The 13,762-nt window shown below is 42.1% G+C and overlaps 1 protein-coding gene across 1 annotated transcript; it reads left to right on the forward strand.

The window, feature by feature from the left end:
• The first annotated feature begins 208 nt into the window (after positions 1-208).
• Positions 209-11,958, forward strand: LOC145359790 (uncharacterized). The gene is made up of 4 exons (XM_080214568.1): positions 209-476; positions 4,183-4,363; positions 6,128-6,183; positions 11,585-11,958. Exons 1-4 carry the CDS (start codon positions 320-322, stop codon positions 11,956-11,958), a joined length of 768 nt encoding a protein of 255 aa, XP_080070694.1. The 5' UTR covers positions 209-319.
• Positions 11,959-13,762: the final 1,804 nt, after the last annotated feature.

The following is a 13,762-nucleotide window of genomic DNA, read 5'->3' on the forward strand; positions in this document are numbered from 1 at the left end:
CTTCTGAAAATAAACTACGAAATTTGATACAAGTAGAGCGCTGACTCATTAAAGCCTTGTCACACAAAACGTCAGCAAGATTATTAAGCAGTGATTACTTTTGGCATCAGGTTCATCTTCTAAACAATACCAGGTAGTACAGGTTTTACCAATGACCCACCCAGTGATGAAAACAGAATGATATAAATTCATTGCCAGTAGTCTCGGAGTGGCACACCTTCGCTAAAGCACTGCATCTTTCTTGAGAAGGAATCGGAGAGTTGAAGTAACCGCTGACCACTTCACTTCTGCTGTCCAGCATAGCTATCCGGAGGAAGAAATGGCTCCAGTTTTACCAGTGCTACTTTTTTGCCTGCTCCTTCAGTGCACACCAGCCTATTCTCAAAGTCCTTGCATGATTCCGAATGGTACCTTTCATAATTCAGTCAAACTAACTATCAATTCAGCTGATTACATGCCAAACAAGACATATAATGGTGAGTTCCTGTCAAATCTTAGCAATTTTCTTTTCTGTACAATCATTCCAAATTCTTAAGGATTATGCATTTTTCTAACTTTAAAGAGTCAAAAATAGGATCTAAGGTAGCTGAACTTTATTTTTCTCCAATTAATGCATCACCTTGTCGACAGGTATTGAAATAATTTGCAAAATAAGCATGTTGTTAGCAGGCCCTGGTGTTCAATAAGCCATCTTATCTAGTATAGTATGCAGAAATATATGGTTAGATGGTTAAGATTAAATCTGGTGTGTCTAAAAGGCATTTCACCTATGTCATAGTAATCCACTGCTAATATGCTCATATTCAATATTTTACAAACCTTTAGTGAACTAAATTCCGCATCGTTCTAATTAATTTAGTTCTAATCATTTTAAAAGGATCATGTTTTATCTGCGCTTGGGGGTAAATCTGATTGTTACATTGAGTTGCATGTTAATTAATAGGTGACATTTATGTAAGCATATGGCACATCCTGGGGGGGGAGTTTTCCCAGCCCACTCGACATGAGAATCGTAGCAGGCGGGGGGGGGAGCACACCATGCAAATGTCCGTTGACCTTGGGCGGGTTCTTCCAGTTTTGGGGCAAGTGTGGTCGGAAAATCCCACCACCTTTGTTGGTACCATTTCTTTGTCTTGAAGAGGTGGCAGATGTATTTACAGCTTAGAATAATCTGTTCTCTCATTGGTGAACCCTCCTTTGTCAGTAGAAACTGGTTCTCCTAATTCATTCCATTAAAACCCTTGGTAATTTTGAACTTATTTGCTAAACCATCCCTTAAACCTCTCTGCCACAAAGCGACCCAGACCAGTTTTATTCCACTTAACTGAATTCCCTCATTAAATTGCCTCTGCAAAGCCAGACTTCCTCCTTATAGTTTAGAAATTGGAATCTGGCACCTTCAGCTGAAACCTCAACAAAGCAATTTCCCAGACCTTTTTGCTTTCTCTATACTATTAACGTTAGTCTGTATCTTAGTCTGGATACCTTGGGATGAGCGCTTCCCAATGATTGTATCATGATATAGGGCCAGTTGGATGTTTCACCCGTGATGTGGGAACAAAATATGACCTCGGCTTAAGTGTTTGTAACTCTGGGAAGCAGACTCTAGAGTTAGCCCTTACAGCTCTCACTAAGTAGCCAGTGATATACTTTAAGTTGCTAAACCTGTCTTTTTACACTATTGGAGCAAAGGAGCTTTACTCTCACTTGTTTTGAAAAGACTCTTGTGTCCTTTGGTGGTAATGACGATATTGGGTGGTTTCCAATCATCATTTGGAAATTGTTGATTGGCCAGCTTTTTAATCTTGTGCAGCTTTGCTGGGGTCTAGGTTAACTCAATGAGAATGACAAAATTTAGCTAGATTTAAAAAGAAAAATCACTGAACACTATTTTTGACAAAGGGCATGTCATAGATTTGCATTTATATAGCACCTTTTCCAAAATCAGAATGCCTCAGGTGTCTAAGAATCAATTAATCACCTCTAAAGTATGATCACTGTAATGGAGAAAATCCTAGATTCCAGATATCTACTGCCCTTGTCTTTCTGGATGGTAATGGGTTTGGAAAGTGCTGCTTAAGGAGCCTTAGTGAGTTGCTGCAGTGCATCTTGTAGATGCTGCTGCTGTTTATCATAGCAGGTGTTAGAGTCTGGTTCATCTCTGACTTCAATGCCTTTGAAATGCTCACTCATTTGCACAATATAGAATGACCGCTCAGGCCAAAGACAGATTGTAATAATGAGCTGGTCTAAGGGGCAAAGTTTTGGAAGATTGAGTGACCCTATCGGCCAAACAGGCCAAAGAGCGGGCATCCCTGAGGCTGCGCATGGGCATTCCTGGGCAGAATCAATCCTGGATAGCACGGTGACATGCTGGTTAGCACTTCTGCCTCACAGCACCAGGGTCCTGGGTTCAGTTCCGGCCTCAGGTCGCTGCCTGTGTGGAGGTTGCACTTCTTCCCTGTGTCTACGTGAGTTTCCTCTGCATGTTCTGGTTTCCTCCCACAGTCCAAAGATGTGCGGATTAGATTGATTGGCTATGCTAAATTGCCTCTTAGTGATCGGGGGAGTGAATGTTTGTGGAAGGGGTTCCAGATAAGCAGAATGCTTTGTCCTTGGAGCCACTTGCCCTGCACTATCCCAGTAAAGTGGCCATTATTTAGACATGAGCAGGATCTGGACCAACCTCTGGTCTGGAATCGTTTGGGTCATTCCAATCTGACTTAATCAAATCCTACCAATAGCTTATCAAGGATCACTTATTGCCAACATTGTCCCTGGACAGCAATCAGAAGGAAGAACATGGAGGGGAAAGGCAATAAAAGGAAGTTTTTGTGTAAACTGGGTCAGATTAGTTCAAACAACAAGCTCGCTTCTGTGCTGTAGGTTTGATGCAACGTAATTCTGTGAACCGTAATTTAATTTATTTCCTTTTGCGCCTTGGTGATTGAAGCTGATAGGAGTGTGTTTTATCTGACATATTATTGAACATTTTCAGCTTTCAATTATATTTTTCTCTGCCTAAAGGGCAACGGGAGGAAACTCAGATAATCTTGATTTGCAGGGATGATCTTGATTTAAATAGAGACCAATTCCTATAGGTTTTATTTGTAGATTTTGATGACCTTTTTTTGCCCCCTTTTTTAAAGCCATGTCAATATTAACTTTTCACCTCTCCCTCACTATAGCTACCTATTATTATTACATTAAAAAAATGACTCATTCATGGATAGCCACTTATTCTGTTAGAGTTTGGTTCATCTCTGACTTCAATGCCTTTGAAATGCTCATTCGTTTGCATAATATAGAATGGCCAAAGACAGATTGTAATAGTGAGCTGCTTTAAGGGGCAAAGTTTTGGAAGATCGAGTGACCCCTATCGGCCAACCAGGCCGAAGAGTGGGCACCCCTGAGGCTGTGCATGGGCATTCCTGGGCAGAATCAATCCTGGACAGTACGGTGACATGGTGGTTAGCATTGCTGCCTCACAGCGCCAGGGACCTGGGTTCAGTTCCGGTCTCAGTCACTGCCTGTGTGGAGGTTGCACTTTTTCCCTGTGTCTGCGTGGGTTTCTTCTGCTTGTTCTGGTTTCCTCCCACAGTCCAAAGGTGTGTGGGTTAGATTGATTGGCTATGCTAAATTGCCTCTTAGGGTCAGGGGGATTAGCGGGGAAATTTATGGGGTTGTGGAGATAGGGCCTGGGTGGGACTGTAGTTGGCACAGACTCAATGGGCTGAATATCCTTCTTCTGCACTATAGGGATTCCATAGATTCTAGCGCTCTGACTATAAGTATAGCTATTCTACTAAGTACTTATTGTCCAAACCTGGTGATGGCAACCACATAGATACTACGCTGATGTCACCTGCAAAGGTTACATCCCACAATGTCTGAAACCCACTAGGTCAGATTTGATTTAGGAACTGGGAAAGAGAGGTTATTTGTCCCTCCTGAGCATAGCTAGCGTTTACTGTTTTTATTTCAGACTTCCAGCACCCGCAGTATAACACCTTTGTGGATACAATTATGCTTCCTTTTGTAAACTGCATCACAAGCTTAGTACATCCCTCAAATTTCAAAAGAAAACCTTTTGCTAGATATTGTATTTTCTACAAAGCCATAGCTGCGACAATCTTCATCTCGATACAAGTATTTATTATCAGTGTTGCTGCTTTCCCCTAGTTACCATTTTAGAGACTAACCATCAGGTTGAAGTGGCTCTATCAGCTGTGGTGAATGGCTCCAGCTTTGGCACTTGGACGGGTAACTCAGCAAACTGTTCTGGCATTCTTGAAAGCAGAAATATGACAAAGACGAACATGTGGACTTCGCCTGCAGATATGTCAGCCAACGTGACAATTAGGTAGGTCTTCAACAATCAACGCATTTTAACTTTTCATCTCTTTCCCGTGAGAGATGCTCACACTATCGTCACAGAAATATCATGGGTATCATACACGCGAAAGAATCAATCTGCACACGGGATGGGAAACACTTTGCGCAACACCTTATGTTTGTGCAAGATGCGAGGCCAGTTCCTTTATCACCCATTTACATATTCTGAACTATCATCTACCTGGCCGACCCATAGTCAAGTTACTCATTCTCCCCCACCATTCTACCCCCTCATTCTCCCCCATTTTCTCATCATTCTCTCCCTGTCATTCTCCCCCTTCTCTCCCCCATTCTCCCCCCATTCTGCCCCCATTCTCTCCTCCCATTCTCTGCCCCATTCTCCCCCTTTCTCTCCCCCATTTCTTTCCCCCATTCTCTCCCTGCCATTCTGTCCCTCCATTCTCTCCCCATTCTCTCCTCCATTCTCTCCCCCATTCTCCCCCACATTCTCCCCCCATTGTCTCCCCATTCTCTCCTCCGCCATTCTATAAGACCATATGACCACAAGATGTAGGAGCAGAATTAGGTCACTTGGCCCACTGAGCCTGTCCAACCCCATAACACCTGATCCCCTTATTAATCAAGAACCCATCTATCTCTGTCTTAAAGACACTCAGTGGCCAGGCCTCCATAGCCTTCTACAGCAAAGAGTTCCACAGATTCACCACTCTTTGGCTAAAGAAAGTCCTCCTTATCACTGTTTTAAAATATCATCCCTTTAGTCCGAGGTTGTGCCCTCTGGGTCTAGTTTTTCCTACTAGTAGGAACATCTTCTCCATGTCCACTCTATCCAGGCCCCACAGTATGTTTCAGAAATATCCTCCCCTCATCCTTCTAAACTCCAACAAGTACAGACCCAGAGTCCTCAGCCTCATACCACAAGCTCTTTATTCCAGGGATCATTCTTGTAATCCTCCTCTGGACCCTTTCCAAGGCCAATACATCCTTCCTTAGATACAGGGCCCAAAACTGCCCACAATACTCCAAATGAGGTCTGACCAGAGCCTTATACAGCCTCTGAAATACATCCCTGTTCTTGTATTCTAGCCCTCTTGAAATGAATGCTAACATTGCATTTGCCTTCCTAACTGCCAACTAAGCTTACTTGTTAACCCTAAGAGAATCTTGAACAATGACTCCCAAGTCCCTTTATGTTTCTGATTTCCTAAGCATTTTCCCATTTAGAAAATAGTCTGTGCCTCCATTTCTCCTTCCAAAGTGCATGGCCTCACACTTTTCCACATTGTATTCCACCTGGTACTTCTTTGCCCACTCCCCTAATTTGTCCAAGTCTTTTTTCAGTCCCTCTGCTTCCTCAACTCCAGCGAAAACAATCCTAACCAAGTCAATCCCTCCTCATACATTAGTCTCGCCATCCCCAGAATCAGCCTGGTAAACCTTCACTGCAAGAACATCCTTCCTCAGAAATGGAGACCAAAACTGCATGCAATACTCTAGGTATGGCCTCACCAAGGTCCTGTATAATTGCAACAACACATCCCTGCTCCTGTACCCTAAACATCTCACAATGAAGGCCAACGTACTATTTGCCTTCTTTACCACCTTATTTGCCTTCTTTACCACCTGCATGCTTACCTTAAGTGACTGGTGCATAAGGACACCCAGGTCCTGCTGCATACTCCCCTCATCCAATATACAGCCATTCAGGTAGTAATCTGCCTTCTTGTTGATGATTCCAAAGTGAATAATCACCTTTCCTATTCTGTTTCAGTGCATATATCAAGACAACTAATGGCACATTTTTTACAACTGCATTCATCAGCTCAGGTGAGGATTATCTTTAGATGCTGGTTGACAATGATAGATGAGTGGATGCAATATAGTTTCATAGAAAATATATTTATATAACAATCGTGCAAGATTTCATTTCCTTTGCTTACTACTAACATCATGATGATTTCCCAATAAGCTGATTATTTGCATAATTATTCTTGCAAGCTTTAAAGGCCCTGGGTCCTGGCATAATGTTCCAATTCTTGGCAGATCACAAGTTGTGTACAATTAGGGGAGGTGATGGCCTAGTAGTACTATCACTAGCCTATTAATCCAGAAACTCAGCTTATGTTCAGGAGACCCAGGTTCAAATCCCGCCGTGGCTGATGGTGAATTTAAATTCAATAAAAGATATCTGGAATTAAGAATCTACTGATGACAGTGAAATCACTGTTGATTATTGGAAAACCCTATCTGGTTCGTTAATGTCCTTTAGGGAAGGAAATCTGCTGCCCTTACCTGGCCTACATGTGACTCCAGAGCCACAGCAATGTGATTTACTCTCAACTGCCCTCCAAGAGCAGCTAGGGATAGACAATAAATGCTGGCCAGCCAGCGATGGCCCTGTCCCACAAATGAATAACAAAAAAGCTTTAGATGGTTGAATTTCAGTCTTGATATAAACACAATCTTCTTGGAGATCCTCTCCACTTTGAGCCAGCTGTTTGCAATGTCAATGATAGCCATGATGTGGAAATGCTGGCGTTAGACTGGGGTGGGCACATTATGAACTATCATGACACCAAGTTAAAGTCCAACAGGTTTATTTGGAATCACGAGCTTTTGGAGCGCCGCTCCTTCATCAGGTGAGATGCCAAATAAACTGGTTGGGCTTTAACCTGGTGTTGTAAGACTTATTACTGATATAAAACAGGAATGGAATTACAACCTTGCCTTGCATTGCTCCCGCTGGTATGTTGTTGGAACAACACACTGAATTCCTTATCTCAGGTAGGCCAGTACACAATGTGATAATCAGTGAGAAAATCTGCTCGTAAACTACATCTCTTGTTCTCCTTAGGTTGGATGTTCGGTGACTTGGGAGTAAATCACTTATTGTCAAAATGATGGGGAGTCTAGAAAGTGTGGTGAGGGAAAAAAACTGTTTCCCCTAATGGGGAGTGCAATTACCAAGGGATGTAGACTTAAGGTGATTGGATTTGAAATCAAGATCCGCTCCTGAAGCAGAGCAGATGCTGGAAAATGGGGTCAAAATGCATGATTAGTTTCTTTTATCTCGCTCTCTGTTTTGGCCAATGCTGAAAAAATAGGATGAGTAATCATATCTGGAATATCAGACAATCCTGTGCATTCTGACATTATTGGTCATGGATTCCCCAAGGCCTTCATTACATCCTACATCCAGATGTGGCTTGCACACAGGCCATGTTCAAGGCTCCCTAAAGGTTCCTGAGATTATTTAAGTTAGGTGGAGTCTCCCCTCAAAGTGATTCAATTCCAATTCTCCTCCCACACCGAGTGGTGCACTAAGGCAGACTTTTGTCTGATTCCATGTCTAGTAATTCCCAGAACAGGTTGCTAGTCTGTCACCAGGGATGACACTCCACATCAGGTGTGGCTGACCAGAGGTCTCTCCCACTCTAACTGCCAGCCATTGGCGTGTTGAAAGGATTTGAAGATTTATGAATGTGCCTTCCTTGGCCATCAATCATGGGGTGGGAAACAAACCCAGAGATTATGGCTCAGAAAAATTGCTGTTCAAGATTCATGAGTGAAACAAACATTTGATCCTTTGCATACACAAGCAGGAAGTGTATCACAGATTGGCTGAAACTGAGCCAGCTGCATTCATGAAAGCCAGTTCTTCATGTGGCCTAACAGGTTTTCTGTAAAGGTTCAGCTACAGGCTACAAGCAACAAGTTAATTACAATAAGACCATAAGACTTGGAATAAGTCTGCTAGTCATATTATGTCTGCAAGACATAAGTCTGCTAGTCGAGTCTGCTCCGCCATTCAATCATGGCTGATCATTTTCTCATCCCCATTCTCTTGCCTTTTCGCCACAATCATTGATCCCCTTATTAATCAAGAACTTATCTAGAACATAGAACATTACAGCGCAGTACAGGCCCTTCGGCTCTCGACGTTGTGCCGACAAGTGGAACGAATCTAATGATCCTCTAACCTAAACTATTCCAATGTTATCCATATGCCTATCCACTGACCATTTGAATGCCCTTAAAGTTGGTGAGTCCACGACTGCTGCAGGCAGGGCATTCCACGCCCTTACTACACTATGAGTAAAGAACCTACCTCTGACATCCGTCCTATAATCCGTCCTATTATCTATCTCTGTCTTAAGGACACTTAATGACCTGGCCTCCAAAGTCTTCTGCAACAAAGAGTCCCACAGATTCACCACTCTTTGGCTGAAGAAATTCCTCCTCATCTCTGTTTTAAAGGATTATATCTTTAGCTTGAGGTTGTGCCCTCTTGTTCTAGTTTTTCCTACTATTGGAAGCACCCTCTTCACATCTGCCCTACACAGGCTTCACAGTATCCTGTAAGTTTTAATAGGATCCCCCCTTATCCTTCTAAACTCAATGAGTACAGACCCAGAGTTCTCAACCATTCCTCGTACCACAAGCTCTTCATTCCAGGGATCATTCTTGTGAACCTCCTCTGGACTTTTTCCAAGGCCAATACATCCTTCCTTAGATAGATGGCCCGAAACTGCTCACAATACTCCAAATGGGGTCTGACCAAAGCACTATACAGCCTCAGAAGTACATCCCTGCTCTTGTATTCTAGCCCTCCCAACATGAATGCTAATATTGCGTTTGCCTTTCTAACTGATGACTGAACCTCCACATTATCCTTAAGAGAATCGTGAACAATGACTCCCAAGTCCCTTTATGTTTCTGATTTTCTAAACATTTCCCCATTTAGGAAATAATCTATATCTTCATTTCTTTTTCCAAAAACATCACACTTTTCCATATTGTATTCCATCTACCATTTCTTTGCCCACTGTCCTAAGCTGTCCAAGTCCTTCTGCAGCCCCCCAGCTTCCCCAATACTACTTGTCCCTCTACATATCTTTGACACCTAAAATAGTTACCTGACTGGAACTGCACAGCAGATGGAATACACCTCACAGCTCCATTTTCAAACTCTGCATGTTTCCGACTCTAAAACTATGCTTCTACCATCGCCAATTAAAGTACAATTTATTTATTAGTCACAAGTATGGCTTACATTAACACTGCAATGAAGCTACTATGAAAATCCCCTAGCCGCCACATTCCGACACCTGTTATTGCCACTACCATCCCCAATTTCCACCATCAGCATCCATTCTTCTCATCAACATTGCAATCATTCCCAATCCACCCCTCTCCCAACCATTTGTGTGGCACAACGTCACAACGGTTAGCAGTGCTGCATCACAGCACCAGGGATGTGTGTTTGATTCCAGTCGTGGGTGACGGTGTGGAGTTTTCACATTCTCCCTATGTCTGTGTGGGTTTCCTACAATGCTCTGGTTTCCTCTCACAGTCTAAAGATGTGCAGGTTAGGTGGATTGGCCATGCTAAATTGCTCTTTAGTGTCCCCAGATGTGTAAATTAGATGGATTAACCATGGGAAATGTGTGGAGTTACTGGGATAGGGCAGGGAAGAGGTAAGATACTCTGTCAGAGAGATGGTACAGAGTCGATGAGCCGAATGGCCTCTTTCTTACTGTAGGGAGTTTATTATTCATTCCCCATTCCTAGTTGCCTCATCCTTTGTGCCAGTTCACTCCTGCAACACCCATTCCCATTTGTCTCCCTGTCCTGTTCTTCAGAAGGACTGCAGAACATGCCTGACCACTGTGGCTGTCTCTTCTGCGAACCTCCAATAACTGTCTGCCGCTCAAAGGCAAAGAGGCCCAGAGTGCATTTCAAACCCATCCATTTACAAACAATTGCTGGAATTTCCCACTCGCAGTATGAAATGTCCTGTGCTGGGGGAACATTTGGACAGGCAGCCAAAAGTCCATTGATTTCCACCAGGAATTTACAATCCTGCCAACTGATCTGGAAAATCTCAGCTCATTTACCCTTTAGATTACTATCAATTTCTGGGCCTAGTATTAGTGAGTCTGAGGCTCTCACAACAGTGAGCATGCCATTCACTGTCTGCATTTTGTCTCAAATCTTATGTGCTCTTCATTAATTTTCTACACAGTTACCAGCAAATTAATTCTCTTGCATTATCCTAATAGAATTATGTTTACTGGGGAGTGCTCATTCTTTCCCTTCAAGGGCCTGATAATAACTCAGAGCTTCAGTTAAGATATCCCTATGAGTCTGGCAATATTTACTGGGAATATTTGGAGATGTGATACTTTTAAGGAGAAGTCCCAAAATTGAAAAATACTGCTGTACAAGTCCCTAATATGTAGCTTTGGGAGCGAGACAGTGGTTAGCACTGCTGCCTCACAGCACCAGGGACACAGGTTCAATTCCCAGTTGGGTCACTTTCTGTGTGGGGTTTGCACATTCTCCCCATGTCTGCGTGGGTTTCCTTTGGGTGCTCCAGTTTCCTCCCATAGTCCAAAAGATGTGCTGATTAGGTGAAATGACCATGCTAAATTCTCCTTCAGTGTACCTGAACAGACATCAGAGTATGGAAACTGGGGGATTTTCACAGTAATTTCATTGCAGTATTAATGTAAGCCTGCTTGTGACACCAATAAATGAACTTCAGTGAGTGACAGAACTTTAAAGATGCAATAGTGAGAAACAAAATCATATGTAATAGCCCTGTTGATATTCCCACAATAGCTAGCAATATTCTCAGTGGGAACTGAGTGACTCATGGCTGACATTGCATATTCATACGTATGAATTCACAGGCTTAATATGAATAATATAAAATCTGAGATCATGTACCAACCGACTCAAGAATTCTTCTCTGCTGCCATCAGACTTTTGAATGGACTACCTTATATTAAGTTTATCTTTCTTTACACCCTAGCCAAGGCTGTAACACTACATCCTGCACTCTTTCCTTTCCTTCTCCCCTATGTACTCCGTGAATGGTATGCTTTGTATAATACACAAGAAACAATACTTTTCACCATATTCCGATACATGTGACAATAATAAATCAAACCAAATCAAAGTTCAATTCCTTTGCTGATTGACAAAAAATGTCATGCCTAATATCTTCTGAGTTAAAAATTTGAGGGATGCAAATCCCATCCGTGCGCTCTTCACATCTTGAATCCCCCTTTTGTCAAATTGAATGCAAGATAACGAGGGGTTTGTAAGTGAGCAAAGAAGTGAAATCTCTTGCCCTCAATCAGTATAATTGGGATCTTAATGAAAATGTTTGTATTGTTGAACATAGAAATATTATTTACTAAATATAATTGTATTCACACAGAACAACATACCACACCAGCCAGCACTACGCCCACTGCCTCAATGCCCAGCACTGCTACATCCAATCACAGCACTGCATCCACTGGATCTATGGCCAACACTACTGCATCCAATCACAGCACTGCATCCACTGGATCCATGGCCAACACTACTACATCCAGCATGAGCAGTGCAATGACAAACAGTGGACTAACCACAGTTGCCAACAATGTGACAATCAATGGGACCACCAGCAAAGAGACCACCGCGAATATCTACACCAGCCCCCCAGCTGCCACTCCTACAGGAAATGCTATGAGTGCCTTCAAAACATCAAGTGGATTTGTCATCACACTGATACTCTTTGCACTAATAACAGTTCAGCAATCACAATAAAGTGAATCCTGTAGAAATGTTCAGCTATATTTCCCTGCAGACATAAGACCCTAAATCAATTTAAGAGTTCTTGCTCAGTTCCTGATGTTGTATGATACAGATCTCAGAAAAGACTTTTGGAAATGCACTTTTTTTTGCTTTTTTTAAACAATTACAAATGGTAGACTCCGTATTTGCTTGTTACACATTACAGTCGATACAGTTTTCTGAAACTGACTGGCATGAAGAGGTGTTGCACTTCTGAGCAGTAATATTAAAAAAAGATTTGCTAAGCATTAATAAACTCAGAATTACAGCCAACTTCTTCAATCTGTTAATATCGGACAATAAGGATGTCACCACTATTATTTTAAGTTTCATACAACTTCCACGTTCATTCTGGCCTCTTGCATTTTAATGATTTTTAATTAAATGCCAGCATCTGAATATTCAACATGTATAGTGCGGAACCACTTAAAGCATTTGATGATGAGTCTGACCAGAACCGTTGATCAACCAATAAGCCAAATATTCTAACCAAAATACCACGGATGCCAATCTAAAACAAAAGCAAGGAATACTGAAAGGACTCAGCAGGTCTGGCAGCACCTGAAGGGGCAGATCCCTATTGATGTTGCCAGACCTGCTGAGTTCCCCAGCATTCTCCGTCCTTAAGCAGGATTTTATGGCCTCACCGGTCCTGAAACTGCCAGAGGTCAACGGACTTATCCATGGTTAGCCCCTCGTCCGCTCCAATTCCCATTGCAGGCGGGATAGTAAAATCCCAGCCATTGTATCAAATGTTCTATTGGTGGTGGAAGCCAGCATCCTGGTCTCTCCTACACCGTGAAGTCAAATTATAGACACTAAAAACAACTGAAAATTAGAACGCTCTTTAAAGTATGTGATTGAATTGTCCAACTAAATGATTTTTCAAGATCCCCTATACCATCCTGTTTATTAATATGTCATTGATTATCTATACATTCATAATAAAATAATGGACAGGATTGCCCGGTCGTGCTCGATCAAAGTCTGGAAAATTCCACCCAGGGTTAGCAGCCCTTTGCAAGGTCTAGCCCTTCCCACCTGCTACGATTCCCGTGGCAGGCGGGATGGGAATATTCCCCACACAATCTGTAAATTTTACACCCAATTTCTGACTGAAGCAGTTTCAAAATTAGGTGTAACATACATGTTGACTAATAGGGTAAGACTTTTATCTAGGAAATCACTACAGGTTATTACCAATGTAATTATATTTTCTTTGTTTTTATATTAAAAAGCAGTCATTAATAATAATAATCTTAAACCAAATTCACAGGCTCATCACAGCACACAGTTTAGTGACTCCAATTTGCAGTCAATGCCATTGTTACCGTGTGACCATTACTAACAATTGGCTTTGATAATTAATGTTCACTTTGTGCTTGAATTTATCATTTATTAAATAATTCTTGTAAGTTTGATTGAATGAAATATGGAAATATTCTATAAGCAATTGTATTTTCAAAGTTGCCTCCATGTTATGAAGCTTTGCAGAGTCTGATATCTTTAATAAAGTATTTCCCACCGCCCTATTTCAAAAGACAAAGTTGATTGGGTTATGAAATTATTTGAGTTTCCTCTTTCTTCGGTTGGAATGTTTGGCCTGAATTTCGAACTGCGTGTGGACTGGGCATTTCATATCAGTGAAAATATGAAGGATCAGCTCCAACACACTGATTCCCAAAGGAACATAGAAACAGAGAAGAAAGGAACAGGAGGAGTCCATTTGGTCCTTTGAGACTGCTTCACCGTTCACTGTGATCACGGCTGATCATCC

This window comes from Carcharhinus amblyrhynchos, chromosome 29 (genome assembly GCF_965287045.1).
Source record: "Carcharhinus amblyrhynchos chromosome 29, sCarAmb.v2.hapA, whole genome shotgun sequence".
Classification (NCBI taxonomy): domain Eukaryota; kingdom Metazoa; phylum Chordata; class Chondrichthyes; order Carcharhiniformes; family Carcharhinidae; genus Carcharhinus; species Carcharhinus amblyrhynchos.

Bases quoted from the DNA above. Each gene is read 5' to 3' on its own strand.
- LOC145359790 (XM_080214568.1), top strand. From the start codon at position 320: ATGGCTCCAGTTTTACCAGTGCTACTTTTTTGCCTGCTCCTTCAGTGC. The intron at 477-4,182 runs GTGAGTTCCTGT...GCTTTCCCCTAG, and splicing joins GCCAAACAAGACATATAATG to TTACCATTTTAGAGACTAAC. The intron at 6,184-11,584 runs GTGAGGATTATC...GTATTCACACAG, and splicing joins AACTGCATTCATCAGCTCAG to AACAACATACCACACCAGCC.